We start from the raw sequence: 19,674 nt of genomic DNA on the forward strand, positions 1-19,674 counted from the left end.
GAAATATATGGTATTTGGGCCATGCCCCAAAAGATTAACTTTTTTATTATCAATCCGATTTTAATATTTTTTTATTGGGCTCCTCATGCCTGCATTTTTGCAATCAGATTTCAGATATCTCGTATGGTTTTAGAGTTATAAGAGGCCTAAGTGGGTCCCATCCCCAAAATATTGACTTTTTAATTTTCGGCCTGATTTCAAGAAATTTTAATTGAATTTCAAATTTTGTGTTTTATTGTGTCTTTGTTTCCATAATGAACTGTAAATCCAATGTTGAAGTGTGTCAAAAACTAATACTGTGTCCACACTTGCCCCAAGTGAACAGAGTTTGACATGCTTCAGTCATATCATGTTGCACTTCTCAAATCTTTTAATTACAAGAATGGGTGATCTTGTCTTAACTATTGCAACCTCTAGTTTTATTTTAGTACAAAGCTCTGTAAAGATACCTTTATTATCATTAAAATTTGTCAAAAATGTTTTTAGCTTCTGAAGTTTCCTTATTCTTGGATTTATGCTGTTTAACTGTTGGCATAGTTTTATCAATTTGTGTAGAATTGAAATGCACGGTTTAACCAAACAAATTGAAACAATAGTTCTTCTATGTAAATTACATATATTTTAGCTGTAAAATCCTTTTTTTTTATTGTGTTACCAAAGATGAAAAAAAGTCATATTGAATGAATTAAAAAAAACAACAACAAAATACGGATCTAATATTCTGAAAGTATTTCATGCGTAATGAACTAGTAGTGTTATATGGGCTATATCTTGGGCCTAGAATTCTAATCAAGGACAAGCCTAGCAATCTGTTTGAGTCATTTCAAGATAGAATTTTCAGAACATTTCCCCTCAAAATTTTGAATCATGGAATCTCATTTAAGGTAATTGATAACGAAGCATATTCTGTTTTGACAAACTTTGGGCTTAGCTAGTTCTATAAGATTTATCACAAGCGATCCTAAATTTGGGATGATAAACTTAAGACCCACAAAGCAATCAATCTCATTTAAAAATCAATAGCTGTCCAATTTGTGTCATTGATCCAAATCGATTATGGTTAGGAAGTAGGTCAATTTGATTTTAACTTTTTGAAAAATAAATTTTAAAATGTTCTATAAATCATATTTATTTGAAATTTTTTTTTTTTTTTTTGGGGGGGGGGGCCAAAAAAACAGACCCTTAAATCAGTGAAAAAAAGATTAAGGGACCAAAAAAAATGGTACGGAAAGAAATTGTTGTATATTTCACCTTCATTCCAATTGTTACATGCGTTCCTGGGTGTAAACAAATGATTATCGGGTGCAACATACTTCAGAAGATAAGGGTCTATTGAAAGTATGAGTTTATATAACGTTTGTTTTACCAACTGTAGTTCATAAAATGTGTATTGGGTAAATTATAGAACTTGTATCGGGTATGTTTTTCAGTTTAATGCAAGTGGTTGTACATTTCACTATGAAAGGTAGGATTATAGTCCTAGATTGGATACTGCTTTCTATGAAGTGCTTTTTAGACTAGTTTACAATTTTGTTTTCTGGATTTTCTTAGTGGTTTTAGTTGAAAAATTGTGGTCACCTTTTAAAACAAAGTGTTCACTCTGGCTACAGTTAATGCTTAGGATGTATTTCTACAATGTTTTTATTAGCATGTTTAAGTATTCAGACATTTAGTTTTTGCTGTATTTCATTCTGTGGTTCTGTCTGTTTCTTTGTCAGTTTGCCTGTCTCTGTATGTCTGTTTGTTTGCATTAGGTGATTTGTTTTAAAGCTTTTTTTCTTGATAAGTGCCAAATTTTGATGAAATTTTGTTTTTCAGTACAGCATGATATGAATCTGTGCCATTTTATAGCTGTGATTGGAATGTGCTCATCGGAAAAATTTAAGTGTCTTTTTATTGGATAATTAGGAAAGCTTGTTAAAATTTCATTGAAGAGGTAGCAATATTGAATGCACAAAAATAGGGGATGTTTGTGGAGATAAAAACACCAGAAACGTCGAAAGAATTTCCAAATATGGATCTCTGTGTAAGTCACATGAGTGATTAGTATAATAGAAATAGAGAAATTTGACGTGTGCAGTATGAGATCTAACATGTAAAATATTTATCCTTTAATCCCAGATTCATCTATTGTCAATGGACTCTTATGAATCTTCGTCCATTGGACAGTGTTCACACCAAATTACCTTGCCATAATGGTTAAAGCTGTATAATTTAAATCATGACAATACAGTTTAGAACATCATTGTCTAAAATCTTGGTTGTATTAAATGGAGATTTATCTATTCATCATAGTAATAATTATTCATTGATTTATTTACTAATTACAAGGTTGGAACTTGATTCTGTAGTTAGAAATGAATGTAAGGTGGACTGGATTATTGAAAAAATTGTGATATATACATAGGTTTTATGTTGAGCATGTCAAAATTGTGGACTGTATTTTTGGTAAGGATATTCTATTGTTTGTGTGATTTGTTAATGTTGTGAATGAACTTGATTTTATTTGATGAAAAGAATGAAATCAAGGAAATACAGTTATTCATCAAATGATTTCTAAGTTAGAAGTTTTTTTGTATGGATTAGTAAATGACATTTTTTAAAATGGACCCTTTTGTGCTAATGTTGGGGTAGTCGATGCGTAGAGCATGCTCAATATAGACTTCCACGAGGAAAATTCTTTTGTTCTACCCAAGCCCTACCTCGCAGAAGTGTATATTGAGCATGCTCACCAATTTGCCACTAAAGGGTCTATGAAGTTGTTTTCCTTAAACAGATTCAGACCTCATAATATATGTAGAAATTGCAGGAATATGAATTTCTGGCATCATTCTTGGATAGAAAGGGCTGTCATTGCATATATTAGGGTTAACCAAACTTTTCTGCAAATTCTTTGTGAATATCAGATGGTGCTCTTGAAGCCAGCTTTATTGCAATATCTGTATAGTGATTGATTGAAAATACTTTGTCAAATTTAAACCTTAAAAGGTTGATGACTTTGTTTTAATGGGAACTAAACCTAATCCTTGCCATGAAATTTACTTATGATATGCATAGCAAGGACTTGTCCTTGATACTTAGTTATACCACAATGTCTATATTGTGATGTTCCAAAGTTCAAATTAGATCTGGAATGCTATGTCAGTTGAAACTGTGAAGGCTAGTACTTGTCAGGTTTACACATCTTGCAGGGATTTGGTTGGATTTGTCATAGTATCCTAGATATTTCTGTTATCACATACATTTTGTTTACTTGTCTTTATTAATATAAACATAAAAATCCCTGTACAAACACTGATTTAGATTCTAATTCCAATACATTTAAGTAATCTATATTCTTTAATTTTGGTATGCTGTTTACCTTCATATTTCATGTAGACGTTTTTTGTTCTCCTGTGCCCGTTTGGAGGATTATGGTACCTATATACATAAACCAGTAATATGTTCTTTGGTGAGTTGATGCATTCATTTGATTATTTCTTTCAGTATCAGACATAATTTAGCTTGTAAAGAGGATTGGGACAGAATTATAAGCATTCTAACAAGTACTTCTGTTATCCAATGCTAGAAATTCAATAAAAACATTTCACTATTACAATATTCTGTGAAGAGGGGAAAAGGAGGGGGTGTTCACACATCATTAACTAATTTTTGCCTGCCAAATGTTCAGTTATGCTGTTATGCTGATTCTGTGTAATGAGTATAGTAAGGGTTTCAAATATTGGACTCAATACAACAATAAGGCTTTTCCATTGTAAGTGTTGTCTGTATTTCATGTTGAGAGAATTTGTAGAAAACTTATTATCGATTGAACAATCAGTTGATTGATTGCTTTAAATGAGGCTCATCCCACTCACAATTTTTTTAGATTGCATATAAATAGATTTATGGTCCAGTGATGGATCTAGAGATTATCTGTCAGTTGGGATCCCTTCTTTGGTCCAGTGATGGATCTAGGGATGATCTGGCAGTTGGGATCCCTTCTTTGGTCCACTGATGGATCTAGGGATGATCTGGCAGTTGGGATTTTTTCTTTGGTCCACTGATGGATCTAGGGATGATCTGGCAGTTGGGATCCCTTCTTTGGTCCACTGATGGATCTAGGAATGATCTGGCAGTTGGGATCCCTTCTTTGGTCCAGTGATGGATCTAGGGATGATCTGGCAGTTGGATCCCTTCTTTGGTCCAGTGATGGATCTAGGAATGATCTGTCAGTTGGGATCCCTTCTTTGGTCCAGTGATGGATCTAGGGATGATCTGTCAGTTGGGATCCCTTCTTTGGTCCAGTGATGGATCTAGGGATGATCTGGCAGTTGGGATCCCTTCTTTGGTCCAGTGGTGGATCTAGGGATGATCTGGCAGTTGGGATCCCTTCTTTTATGTTCATTTTGTGTATTAATTGTGGAAATATTACCAATATTAGCATTGAACCTTCTCTTCAAATTCATGGATCTGCATCTCTGGTCTATCATACATATCTGTATTACTTTGAATTCCATATATAGTAAAACCTGTCTAAATCAAATCCCCTTTAAACTTTAAATTGTTTCAGATTGAACATATTTCACTTTAATTTTGAAATTCCAAGTCTGTCTGTTTAATTTTGGTACCTTCACACCAGATCTACACCTTGACTTAAAAATTTCATTTCCATTGAATATTTTTAATTATTGTGTATAAAAATAAATAATGACTGTTCATTGCTGTTTTGCAATTATGTTTCATGATTTGCAATATCATCAACACAATTGTTTGAAATTACAAAGCAAAAATTTCATTAAATGTATATTAATTAAACCTAATTAGTATTCTTTGTCAATACATACATATGATTTGTTAATGTTTGGAATTCTCCCTTGATTGAACAATTTCCGTAAAAAGTTTTTTGGCCTTCTTAAAAGAACTATACCTCCACTGATAGATATAAATTTAATTCTATTTATTTAAAAGAATTCACATACATTATATAACATTTAATAGACTTAATCTTAGGTCTCTCGGAAATTTTATAGCGCGCCCCGTTAATTTGTTTTGGCGAGTCTCCAGCCTAAGTATAGAGTGATCTTTGTGAATACAAATGAACCGTAGTTTGAATTGATATTGGAGCGACGATTGTCAACATTCAAATTACTGGGGATGCCTTTTAAATGTAGCAAGCTCTATCTCATCTTTGGTAACAATTTTGTACAAAGGATTGCAAGACATATTTGGTTAAATTATAATGTCTATTAAAAATAATTGAATTGAGTATCTTTTCGTTGGTAATACTTAAAGGTCTATAACCAAACATTGTTAATGCTGTGTGTAAATTACTTTAAATAAGATTGATATGCAAAGTTGCAATCACTAACTATGTGGCTTGTTGTATGCTTTTAACATTCTTGATAAAAATCAGGTAAAAATTTATTCCTCACCTTAAAGTTGAACCCTTGTGACACTATAATCAATTGTGTTCAAATTGATTCCTATTTATTCCCTAAAAAACAAGAAACCTTTTTACTTTTATAAGGTCAAGGTCATAAAGTACGAGGTCAAAGTCAAAATTAGTCTTTTGATTCTTATAAATCTTGACCAAACTTAGTGTATGCTTAATTTAGGGAACCCTGTCCATTTTAAATTTTGTAAGTTGAAGGTAATTGAAGATAATTCTTTTAAGTTAAGGGATGCCACACTTACCGTGTGTTTGATGAAATTTTCAACAAATATTCTCTACAATTGTCTCTTGTTATAATGCCATGGTAAGAATTTGGTAGAAATGATTTGCTTCCATCTGTCTGTTTGTCCTTTTGATATTGTGTCAATCACAGTTTGGAAACACTCTTCTGTGACTGACTACTGGATTTCATTGAAATTTTGAAGGTAACTCAATGAAAATGTATCTCTACTTAAATTAGATAAGTAATGAGAGTTCTAAGTAGGTGGGTTTGACATTGTTATTGCTAGATTGATTGGTTGTGGTTTAACTTCCTATGGCATAATATATTTTGTGCAAGTCAGGATTAGAATATTTTGACCAAATGAACAGACCCTGTCATGTACTAGTCCGACACGCAGTGTCGTTTCTTTATTAAGCTAGCTCTCAGGGGCAATTACCCTCCAGTTGGCAAACCACCCAACTTTGACACAAGTTTCTGCCTCCAAGCCAACCAGTTGTCACTTTGTCTCCAGTATGCCACATGCTTGGAGGAGAGGAAAAGGACAATCGTTTTTAATTTCTATAAATTTACTCTGTGATTTGAAATCACGCCCTCCTGTATTCTACCACTACACCTCTTGGGCAGTAAGGTAGCTGTAGATGTAGCATTCTTATTGTCAATGATATAAGTAAATACTATAAATATTTCATTTGAATTTAAGCCTTTCTCTTTCTTTTTGCCTGGTTCTTACCATGAGTTATATTAACCAAGGGGTTAGGCCTTGGGATTTTACAATAATAAGTAGGAAATTCAATTCAATTGCTGAGTACTGGTTGTCAATACAGATTTTTTTGGCCGCTATTTGTATTCTGAGTTATGTTTAACAGATCTGGAATAGCATTTAGAGTTAAATTTCTTTATACATCTTTGAACTATTGAAAACTACCTTTCATATTAATATTACTAGTTCAAGTATGCTGTACATATACTGTTTCAAAGAGTTATATCTTATTAACTCAACAGCATTAGAACCAAATGTATGGGAAGATCTAAATCCAAAAAATAATTGTAAACAAAAAGTACTCAGTACAAAAACTAACAAAATAGGGAGCCAAATCCAACGCACAGAAGTTCTGTTGAGTGCAAAACAAGAAATGAAGCCCAAGTGTTTAGCACAAGACAATTTTATAATACTCTCCTTTGAAGATTTTTACAACCTGTCAAATTTCTACCCAACTTTCATTATACATATATCCATTGACCTTTCAAACTTCATGTGTTATTATAGCTCTTTTCTTAACAATTTTTGACAAGTTTTTGCAAATCTCTGATAAAGAAGGACAAATAATGTTTGACAGTCTCTTTAATTGGGTGTCCCTGATCTCAATTTTAAGCTCAATTAAATAGATATTTTCTGGTTGAATTCGTCCAAACATTCCTGTAGATCAATAATCACCTTGTATTGCCTGAACAGGTAGATCTCACCTTGATGAGGGAGGACACCTGAGGACGTCCCATCTTACACCCCCCTCATTTTCACCTTTAACCTTTTATTTATGAATATCAAATATGATGGGCAGACGATTTCAAATAAAGGTAAGAACAATTAGATAGGTATTCTCCCATTTAATATCAAATTTCTATTTGATGTATAGATTACCAAATCTGGATCAAATACTGAAAGTTAATAAAAAGGAAAAATATGTTTTCAGAGCCAGAAGGGTGCCAAGTGTTTGATTAGTAGACCAAATATCAGCATTGAGTAAATCTGTTTGATTTTTGACCAATTTCCTCTAAGGCAGTGGTCATTCCCATTCAGGTGGAAAGTTCATTAGGAGAGGGGTGATAATTGGAGTTAGAAATGGCTATTTTTAGGAATAACAATTAATTATATTGAAAAATTAACATTAATTTGGTATAATTGGCTATTCAATCAATTTTAGGAGCATCTAAATTAGAAAAGTGAATATTGTTGGAATGTGTATACTGATTTTCAGATATTTGGAAATTACATATCTTTTAGATTGATATAAGTATATGATATAATATATGCATGCACATTTAGAATTCAGAGTGAAAGTTTTGACAATTTTTGTGGATTATTTAATCTAAAAGGATTATGGATGTTCAGGCATGGTTGAATGATACTGAGCAGGTAGGAAAATTATATATATTTCATCTTCTCCATATAAAGATAAATTTATAGTGTTTTTATTTTTTTTTTATTTAAGTCTACCAGTAATTGAGTAAAACCACTTTGATTTATGGGTATAGTAGGAAAACTAATGAGTAGATAATCCATTTTCTGTGTATGGTTTTCTTAGGCCTTGTGCATTTTCAGTGTTGTCCTTTGGTATCTTTTGTTCATTGGTATCCAGAGATAGGATCTGAATAATGATGGACTTGAGACTGCTATTCCAATGGAATGTAATCTGTTTGTCAAATTGTTGTGTTGAAAAGGCAAAATGTTCGAAAAATATGTTCCACCAAGGATTTCTGGAAGATTCTAATAATTCTAAATGTACAATTGGAAGTTGAATTCCATCTCTGAAATCCAATCGTCCACAATGAGGTTTCAAAAGACTAATAGATATGAGTTGAAAGACCAAATAATACTGCAATATGTTGATTTAAAAAAACTGCAATGGAATTTTCTTAGACATTATAGTAATAAGATTATACAAAACTGACCATTTCTTGTTGAAAGCTGTACAAATCAAAAACAGACATATCCAAAAAAATCAAACTGATCGAAGTAATACATGCATCTGTTTAAAAGCTTTTCATAAATGTCAACATTGACAGGGATTACTGAGGTCCAACTCATTTAACTTCAAGTTGGTCTGTTTGCAGTCTTGGCTTATGTTTAAATTGAAATTAAAAATAAATGGATATCTTAATGATAGCATTGTTAGTATAGTCTGTGTTAGCTGCTTAAAGGTATTCTTAATTATAAATGCAAAGTGTTAAGGAGTTTATTTCTTCATACACTATGACATCTGCATCTGTAGCCAAGCGCTATTTTCAATTTCGACATTGCCCCCTTTACTTATTCATTCAGATTCCCACTGATTTTCAAAAAATGTGGTAGTCCTATCTCTCAAATTTATACAATTCTAACTTTTTTTTTAAACTGTACTTTTTCAAACTTTTTGAAATGAGAATTATAAGAAAATTAGGTTTTAACACAAGTGAAGAATGAAGATTTGGGATATCTTACATTTGGATTTCCGACTTTTCCATTATGGAGCAGTGCTTGCCTTGAGTGTGGGCAGTCAAGGATTTCAATCCCTGGCCAAGTCACATGATATATCTTAGAATTGGTAGTCTATATCACTGCTTCTGCTCCCAAGAAGACAGCATTTTGGAGATTCTAAATGATGACAGGTTGGCTCAGATTGATTCAGAATAATGTGTCTAGGTAGTTAGACATTACGATACCTACCTTCCTGCAACATATATAATGTGCTTTTCCCATCCCAAGAACCTGTAGTCCACTGGGGTTGTCGTTTTTTATGTTCATTATTATTCCTTTTATGTTTTCTCTCTGTAGATTAGGTTGATTTTTATGCCATTATTTATTGTGGGGCCTTTTACAGCTTGCTTTATGGTATGGACTTTGCCCATCATTGATGACCAGTAGAAAATAAATTGTTTGTTGCATAGCATTTGGTGGATGACTATCTCATTGGCAATCATACCACATCTCCTATTTTTATGTTACTTCTGTGAACTAGCATATAATACAAACCATTGTTTGATTGGTGTATGAAATATCAGCCATAGGATGTAAAATTTCAATCAATCAATCATTATTGACTGGAGCATAGCAGAACAAAATGCAGCTGGTAAAGCTTATAACCTTGTCTTCACTGGAAGTGCAACCAAATGAAATAGATGATAAATGAATTGCTGCAAATAAGCCTCTTTAAAATGGAAGTTATCTTGAAAGAATACATCTTATACTATACATTTTAGAAATAACATTTTAGCGAAAGTTGTACATGAATGACTGTCACAAAATTGAATTGACATCCTAAATTGCAAAGATAAGTATCTGCAAAAATAAATTGGTTAAAGTTTGTCTTGTCTGCTTGTATATCCTATCTCCTAGTTACCTTATTGTCATAAGTAAAATGTACCATGGACTTATGATTCAAAGAGCACCCATCTCGTCAATATAATAAAATTGCTAAGGACCACTTTATAGCTGGGGTACATGTAGATGTACATGTAAATCCTTAAACTTTGCAAATATGACATCTTATTCAAAAGCTATCATCACTTCAAAGACCTGTTTTAGTAGAAATGGAGACCACCACAGCAGTATGGCTAAGTATTTGATCGAAATACCATTGATATTTCTTTCTAAGTCAATACTGTTTGAAGTATCATTCTTCTCCAAAAATCATTCAGTTTGAAGAGCTCTATCATTCGTAAATCTTCTTTGGCAGTAATATTTATAGATTGAATTGCCTTTTCACATGTATGGTATTTGCTGGGCTGTAATATAGAGAGATATCTCATGGAAGTAGCGAGGTGTATCTATTTCAGTAAATATAGCTTCTCGATCTGACTTATATGAACTATTTGATGTAATGATAAATTGTTGTAACTCCATATGAGTAGTAAGTTTAAACCAGTAGTTACATGTTTAATTGGTTAAAAGGAAGATTTGAGAAATTAAGTATGAGATAAGATTGTCTGTAAATAGGGGGATTAGATAATGGAATGAAAGGCATGACCTGAGATGTCCTTACAAATAATTAGTCTGATTCTATAAATTCTAACTGTCAATCAAAGTTTGGAAAAAACCAAAATATACCTGCAGCTGTTAAATTTCAACCTTATATTTGATCCTTTAGTTTTTACATGTTTCCTTCCATGATACAGATACAGTGAAACATGTCCAAACCCTGAATTATTTAGAGCCCTATCCAAACCAAACCCTGAATAATTTAGAGCCCTGTCCAAACCAAACCCTGAATAATTTAGAGCCCTGTCCAAACAAAACCCTGAATGATTTAGAGCCCTGTCCAAATCAAACCCTGAATAATTAAGAGGCCTGTCCAAACCAGATTCTCTGATAATTCCCTTCATATCAATTTCAATACATTTTGAACCTGTATATCATAAAACAGAACACTTGCAGTACTTCTATTCCAAACAAATCCGTGTGAAAGGCGGTTCTGTAGAGACTAGATCTGTTGTATAGGTTCTAAGGATAAGACACAGACCATTTTCTTCCCAGAGATGTGGGATTTTTTAAGTGTTGAGTGAGATCTTTTTTTCAGCAGCAGTTAGAGTTAAAATCTACCTTGTTGATTGATTAGGGAAATATTGATTCAAATGTTTTTGTTGTTCATAGCTGAGTAAAAAAAAATTTTGGCTGTTTACAAAAAAAGAATATCCTAGCTCCTCTCCCTTGCTTATAAAATGTTTGGTATGTTATTTAATGCACAATGAATTCCACAATCTACCCTCTCCATACATGTATCAGATCATTAAATAATTGACTATTCATTTATTGATAAAACCTAATGAAAGCAGGACAGATATTCAGGTTTGGATATAGTTTTCAAAATTTTATTGCAATCATAATAACAATAGTATGCATTAAATATCAAACTTTCATAGACTGTTAATGTTTTCATAGAATATTGTGAAAAATGCCAATAATCAAATAAATAATAAGTGCTCCAATTCCTACAGGATGTATGTAATCAATTTTGCTAATGTTTTAAATTTTTAATATCAAGTTACATTGAAAAAAATCTAAACTTCAATATTTATAGTATAATGGAACCCTTTAAATTCTCAAAGGCCATATGTCATTGAGTAGTTACTTTTTAATTGAGTCAATTTATGATCATTTACTAAGTTAATTTGTTTATTGACATTGAGAATATTATATTAAGCTCATATTTTGTATCTGAGGTCATTATGAATATTGACCTACATGTAGTTGGATTGATAGCTTTGAATAGGAGTCGAATAACCTTGGTTTTATTTTTATTTCATGGAAGCTTAATTCCCTATGTTAGTTTACTAATATAGCTTATTATTTAATAATGGGTACTAATACTATAGTAGTAGGAGATTTGGGGATTGTTGCATGATTTTAACAGCAAATATTAATATCATGCAAAATATATTTTTGGAACTATGTCCTCAATGTGAAATTGTAAATTAAAGAAAAAACAAAACAAAAATTGTTTACTTTTGATACCCTATCTTTGAATGTATTAGCTTTATATCTGTCTGTCTGTCTGTCTGTCTGTCTGTCTGTCTGTCTGTCTGTCTGTCTGTCTGTCTGTCCACTGATTGTATGATAATGATTGTATGATTTTTTTTGTATCATATTGGTCATCATTGAAGGACGTACCATTTGGTTTTCACTGTTTTTAGATTTGTTAGTTATGAAAAAGGGGGATACATTCATGTTATGCCATTAAGCAGATCTGTTAAAGATCCTAATATTTACACTCAACAAAATAATCTGCTGAAAAGTATTGAGCAGCACCCAAGAGAAAGATAAGTTAACAGTGCCATTATTCACAGTGCTGAATGCACATTTTCCATTCTAGTAACAAAAAAAAGTTTTCAATTCTGAGACATTTTGCCATCAAATACACATTTAAAGTGTTCCTTCTGTTACCCCCTTTAACTGATATCTTTAATATTGATGATCTTTTAAAATCCCATAAAATATATTTGTCATGGAAAGTGGTTTGTTTGTCTATACTCTCAAGCTCTAGGATTATTTATCAGATTACATTCAATATTCTGATATCAGTTGCATTTTTATTTGATGTTTAGTTGTGAAATATGACACCAATAAAGTTTTCTGTTTTGAAATTGTTTGAAATTTTGCAGTTATTGATGTGATTTGTTTTTTATGTTTTATTGAAGAGTAATCAAGGGAACCAAGGTTATAGCGGTAATCAAAAGAATGTAATCCAGGGACAAAGACCAGACATGGAAAACAGACATACACAACAAAGAACATAAAGTAACTAAAATCATATATACAAAGTAACAAAAGCAAATGAGCAACTCGGACTCCACTAAAAACTTGGAGCATGGACCAGGTAAGGGTAAGCATCCTCTGCTTTTCTAGAAACACCCACCGAGTTGCTCATAAAAAAGTCAAGTCCGTTGTAGACAAAAGAGGAAAGGAAAACTATGACACGTTGAACAAATCAGTTTTCATAGTGCAGTTGGATACACCGTAATGATCCACAAGTTCATGATGACGACTGTAAAACTTTTGTAGTGATGACCTCAATCTTGTAGCAACATAACCCTGCTCCAGAAGCCTAGTTGTTAGAATTCTAGTGCGATACAAAAAGTCTGCATGGTCTCGGTAAGCTCTGGCATAATGTATGAGTTGTTATATGAACACTCCATACACAGGTGCTGTAGGGATGCTGCCACAGATGAAAGGAAAGTTGACAATTTTGAATGAAAAGTCATTACATTTGTCATAAAGTTTGGTCAATAGTTAAAAGGATGTACATTTGCTCACATAATGTGAATGTAAGTAAAGCTAATATTAGCATAAACTTGCTGAAAAGCTGCTCATTTTTTTCAAGTCACAAAAAAGAACAAAACATGGGACAAGTGCTTGGAGAAAATGTTCTACACCCCTGTTTTTCTAATCTCCTGATTTTGCACTTACCTCTTTCTTACCCCACCCCACCCCAACTTTTTTGTCTTTATTGTACATGCCTTATCAATCTCTTACTAACCTCCAGTTTTAACCCTTAACTTAACTCTTCCATCTCTTTCAGTCTATATTTTACATCTCACCCTTTCCATCTCTTTCTTCCTTTAACATCTAGTTTTAGCTCTTAATTTACCTCTGCCATCACTATCTTTCTCCCTCTATTAGTCATTTATATTCCCCTCTTTCACCTCTTTCTTACCCCTCTTTTCTGTCTACTTCATCAATAATCTCTTACTAACTTCCAGTTTTATCCCTTAACTTACCTCTTCCATCTCTTTTTTACCCCTGATTTTCATCCCTTATTTTACCTCTCACATCTATCTATTTAAATCATTTCTCAGTGTACTCATGTACTTCAATACCACATACATTCAATATATCTTGCCTTACAAAAAAATTAAAAGTCAAACTGCAAATGTAAATGTTACTTTTAATTCACTCAAAAAATAACTTTGGGTTTTAAATAAACATTATAATGATATTTGTGATCTTCAATAAGCTCAATTACATGGCTAAGGTCACTTCTAGTTTCAGCTTGTTAGAATATGATCGTATGCTACATTTACAATTGTTATTTTTGCGGTTTAAAAATCCTTGTCTGTTTAAATTTCGTATTTCGGTGAACTTTCGTGCCTAGTTGTTTTGGCTTCAAAGTCAACTTTCACAAGCAGTGTTAACTGTGCCAAAATAGAAAACTTGAATAGATTTTAAACTCCTACATTGAATACTTTTCAATTATTACATTTTCGTAACTTCGATTTATTCGCTCATTTATCACCGTAGGGTTTATTGGAGAAGAATTTAGTGTTTACATTCTGTGTTTGGTTTACATTTAAGTGTAAAATATTTGTAGAATTACTTAACCAATATTTGAGTTGAACACCCTCAAAACTTGGCAAAATTTTTTAAATGGTAAAAACTCATACACAAACACAAATGTCTATGTCAAAAGAAATGGATTGAATATGGTATAGATTGAACAGATTTTTTTTCCTTATTTGACCTCAAGTTATTTTCTTGGTCAAGTGCGGATTTTGTTTTAGTATCAAAAGCTGTAAAATGTCTTTTCTTGTACAGAAGATTATAAGCCTAAGCGTATTGGCAAAAATCACTTAACATTTTAGAACTGTTCATTGGTAGCAACTTTCTCCTGAATTACTGTGTTGTACTACAAAGTGCTTTTCCATGCTCCATGTAATCTATGTGTACTTTTTAATGTTTTTCTTTTGTACAAAATAGTACGTTCAGTGTTCCTAGTAACATCCACGTCATATATCATATTTTGACCCTGTGAGTATAGAGCCTAGGGTACCAATTTTTCAGGTATAATTTGACCCCCCTCATAATAAAGCTACCTCCTGCTGTGATATTTGAACCCCCTATGATAAATGTGCCCCTGCTGCAGTATATTAACTCCTTATGATAAATCCTACCCCTGCTAAGATAATTACTCCCACCCCATGGTAAATCTACCTCATCATTGGAGAATTTAATATAGCATAAGGTGTTATATTAGAATAACTAGGGGGCAGTCAATATTTCATGCCTCATATTTTGCAGAGTCAAGTATCATATGACATTTGCACTGTTCTGACCACAGATTTCCACAATTATAAGTAACAGTCAGCCAAAAGGCTTTTGATACACTGACCTATTATTCAAAATAAAGGTAAAAAATACTACATATCTAGGCTTAAAATCATAGATTAATTTACAAGAGAGAGATTGCCAGTAGATAGTGCAAATTAAGAGTTCATTTTATGCATTATCCAAGAACAGTTGGTGGATTTCTAAATTGGCAGTCAATGTCTGGAAATACTTCAGCAAATAGTCGTAACACAGAAGTGGAATGTTTCTATAGTGGCCATGTTCTATCTCTAATGGAAATGTTCTTCGCTGTATTCTTGCTATTGCTGATCTTTGTGGTCTACTGAAGAATTTATGCAGAATCTTGACTTCCAGAGAGGGGGATGCAGGGGGTTAACACCCCCTTTTTATTGGAAAGTTTGTCATTTTCATGTGTAAAATTGACAAAAAATAGGTAAAAATGTAAATGTAAAGCACCACCATCCCCCTTTTTCTGGTAAACCTTGGCTGGCACCCTTCCCTTTCAAAATGTCTGGATCCAGCTCTGATGAGCATGTCTAACTTGATCTTTAAACACAATTAGGACATTGGAAAATGCAAAACAAGACACACTAAGCCAGGGAATGTGTATGCCATTTAAGGTTGTGTAAGTTTGTCAAAGGTTCTACAAAACTCCCTTTGAAGAGAAAAGACCCCTGTCTCATTATTAATTCCCATGGCTATTTATGATGGACAAGTAGAATCTAAGATACACAAATTTGTCACTCATACTATTAAATTGATTAATATAAATTAGTTGTATATTGATATTAGGTCCCAAAAAGTCATACAAAAAGGCAATTTACTTTACAATATGAATGACAGGTGCTAGCAGTAACAAGAGGAACTGTAGGTAGTGTCAGTATATTGATTTGGATTTTCATGTTGGATTCTTGTGAAACTTGGTATAGATGACTTGGTTGATAGTAATTGAGGAATTGTCAGAAGTGAATTGATCTGTATTGGTTGACCTTAATATTTGTCACTTCCTTATTTAATATTTTTTTAAGTATGGTGAAAAAAAAACTGAATACCTGTCTGAAAGTTAAAATGCATTTTCAACCTGAAAAAACCACAGTCTTAACCAATTGAATTTTACAGTCCAAATTAAAGGGGTTAGATCCACTGTATACCTCTATTACTAGCTTCTTTGATGGCATAACCCACAGTCGTAGTCCTTGTTCACATGTAATATATTTACAACACTATTGTAACATGACTGGTGTTCACACTATGTACTGAAATTTAATGTACATTCACTTGTGACTGGTGTTCACACTATGTACCAGAATTGAATGTGCATTCACTTGTGACTGGTATTCACACTATGTACCTGAATTGAATGCGCATTCACTTGTGACTGGTGTTCATATTATGTACCAGAATTGAATGTGCATTCACTTGTGACTGGTGTTCACACTATGTACCTGAATTGAATGTGCATTCACTTGTGACTGGTGTTCACACTATGTACCAGAATTGAATGTGCATTCACTTGTGACTGGTGTTCACACTATGTACCTGAATTGAATATGCATTCACTTGTGACTGGTGTTCATACTATGTACCAGAATTGAATGTGCATTCACTTGTGACTGGTGTTCACACTATGTACCAGAATTGAATGTGCATTCACTTGTGATATAGAATTTCCTTAACATTCACACATTGACTATTTCCAATTTGCAGTCATAACAATTTGTGTTCATGATTTGATATTTTAACTAGAACTATGCTGAGTTATGTACACAACTGTAGAAAGTACTTGTCTATGTTAGTTATACCAGTAGGCAGTATCATAAATGTATCATCTAAACTGGTCAATTGGATTGATTTGCATTAGAATTTTCGTTACATGTGGATACTCTGTACATTAATTGTACATCTGAACAAGGTGCAAAAGAAAACCCAAAAAAACTAGTAATTTCATTTCCAATATGGTGTTAGATTTGATATTCAGCTGGTATGTTTCTCTTAAAAATCCATATGTTAGCCTCTTACATTTTCAATTTAGAAATTTTTCATTAAAAAAAGTTTGCCAATATGTTTTTTATTACAATTGAATATGTAATTAAACGTTTTGCTTAAGTTTTAAATGTCAGAATTTCCAATGATTAAATTTCAAAATTTTAATATAACCATATTGATTTGTTTCAATTTTTAATGCACTATTAAAGACATAGTTGAATATTTTCTCCTTTCAGAAAAATCACTCTATACTTAATATCGGTTTTAATTTTCTTAAAACTCAGCAGATCTTATTTCTGCCAGCTAGCAATTTTCTCAACGGTCTCTAAGCACTCTGCATTATGAATATTAAAACAATAAATTAGGTTTGTAATCTTTATGTTTCAGTGCACCCAGTAGGTGTGAATTTTCACATCAAATATTTATTTTTTTCCTATCATAAGATTTATTTTTTTGGAATGCAAGTTGTTTGCATTTTGGATTTAGATCCTTGTTATTAAAAGGGAAAGAGAAATGGTGAAGTTACAGGTATGGTTTTCTTTCTTTTCTATCTTACTTTGACACTTACAACTTGGCGGGTGTTTCTAGAAAAGCAGAGGACGCTTACCCTACCGGTGCACCTGGTCCATGCTTCCAGTTTTTAGTGGAGTCCGAGTTGCTCATTTACTTTTGTTACTTTGTATGTATGATTTTAGTTACTTTATGTTCTTTGTTGTGTATGTCTGTTTTCCAAGTCTGGTCTTTGTCCCTGGATTACATTCTTTTGATTACCGCTATAACCTTGGTTCCCTTGATTACCCTTACAGCACACACAATGATTACGTTCAGGGGATAGAGTTGGCCTTCCCTGAACATTATCATTGTATGCACTGTAAGTGTCCAATCATTATGTTCAGGGGATAGGGTTGGCCTTCCCTCGATTTCATGACCATCACCTGGACAATTGACTAAAATTTTTATCCTTACATGAAGGGTGTTTAAATCTGTTTCTGATCAAAATGTTCTTGTCAATAGACCATTACACTATCCAAGGCATTTCATTTAGTGTCATTTAGTCAAGGAAAATTTCCTTATTCCCTTAACTTCATCAACATGAATACTATAATGGTAATGATGTCACAAGAAGAATTTTTTAGGGATTTGGGTTAAGGATTTAAGGAGGGAGTAAGGTGTGCATTTACTGAGCCCTTATTTTATGTGCTTTTACATTCAAGTTTTACATATGCTTCTGTTAGGCCAAAACAAATGATAGTCTTGTTTCTCGCTACCAGCAAGAAAAAAATAGGGTCGGTAGGTAGTGAAATTATTTTATTTATCAAAAACATTTTACATTGAGTTAATGGGAAAACAATCTTGAATTTAAAATGAATGTTAAAATGGCCATAAAGTGTTAAGGGTTAACACAAAAAAAGTAGGGTAGCAGGAAACAGACATATTTTTTTAGGGTGTCAGTCAAATGCAAAGCAAGGTTTGTTTGATAGGTCAAAATTTTAGTCCTGGAATGAAATATCTGCCATAGGCTGTTAAACCATAATCAATCAACATTCAGGTACTACATGTACTTGGAGGTTTATAATTTTATTCTGCTCTTAATGTTCTACACAATAAGCATCACAGTTGATTTTAACAAATTGTTGATGAAGTTATGAACCTACAAAAATATGACAGTGATCAGTGACTTTAATGAAGCAGTTTTGATTTTCCTCAGAATGGCCTAATTCCTATATTTTTGGCATGCTCTCAGTTACTTGTGAAATCCGACAACTTTTGTAATTAGCAAGGCATCAAACTGCTACACCCATGTATTAAAGAACTTCATTTTATTATACATTATATTACTCCAGTTCGAGTAAACATTGAAACTTTTGATATCAATTAGTTATTAATTTCCTGAATACTTGGCCTATAAGTGGTATCACTATTTAAAGATGTGTGCTTTATGAAGAGACAAATTTGAATGCTTTGCATGGGGTTGAAATGAGTAAAGTTATGTCATAGTTTTGTTCAACATTTTTAGACAAACACTGCTTGAAAGGTTGCTAAATACAATGTTTGAGCTGTTTGAACTCGGTAGTGTTACTTCAATTCATAGACTTACATGCAGTGAAAGGTCAAATGTACTTTTAAATTGCTCCTGTCATTTAAATTGTACATGTATCATCACTAGTTTTCTACTATCTGAGAGATCTGTCCTGTCAATCTTTGGGAGAAAATTGCATGTGAAGAAACTCTCCTACTAAGAATTATTTTTATTTTAGTAAAATGGGGCTTTAAAATTGAAATAAAATGCAAGAAAAATGATAGATAACCACATTCCTTTGAGAACTAAGTAAGATGAGAGGTGTGATTTGTGAAACTAAGTTGAATTTTTAAATCTTTTATGGTTTTGGTGAGATTTCCTAAGACATTCCAATGGGTACCAAGAATGCTATACATGTACATTTAAAATTTTTGTGTTAAAATGAAACTGAAAACATTTGTTTTTCATGTTTAACTTTTTAGTTCATATATTAAATGCATTTTTATTTACTTGTGGTACCTGCTTTTTCTGTAGTTGATTTAACAGACCCTCCACCATATTACTGGTACAAGCCTAGGGCCTGGGACTGCCACATTTAAAATTGTTAAGACTTTGAAAAATAAATCCTAGTCCAAATACATTCTCCTGCTTAAAACTTTCTCACATGCTATGACAGCCTGACAGTGATTATTAAT

The 19,674-nt window shown here is 32.6% G+C and overlaps 1 protein-coding gene across 21 annotated transcripts in view; it reads left to right on the forward strand.

Annotated features, from left to right (window-relative positions):
- The first annotated feature begins 1,387 nt into the window (after positions 1 to 1,387).
- The window catches only part of LOC148606939 (uncharacterized), a 126,996-nt gene continuing 108,709 nt past the window's right edge, over positions 1,388 to 19,674 (forward strand). For 6 of the 21 annotated variants that reach the window (XM_088545166.1, XM_088545155.1, XM_088545146.1 and 3 more), the window contains exon 1: positions 7,317 to 7,791. In XM_088545166.1, coding sequence (XP_088401292.1) covers positions 7,756 to 7,791 — 36 coding nt within the window. In that variant the 5' untranslated portion in view covers positions 7,317 to 7,755. Of the gene's footprint in view, positions 1,466 to 2,331; positions 2,449 to 7,156; positions 7,233 to 7,313; positions 7,792 to 19,674 lie in introns of those variants that run through there. The other 15 variants (XM_088545143.1, XM_088545150.1, XM_088545163.1 and 12 more) reach the window with 9 other exon arrangements.

Source organism: Perna viridis, chromosome 9, assembly GCF_037379345.1.
Source record: "Perna viridis isolate PV_CMFRI_1.1 ecotype Kerala chromosome 9, ASM3737934v1, whole genome shotgun sequence".
NCBI classification, from domain to species: Eukaryota; Metazoa; Mollusca; class Bivalvia; order Mytilida; family Mytilidae; genus Perna; species Perna viridis.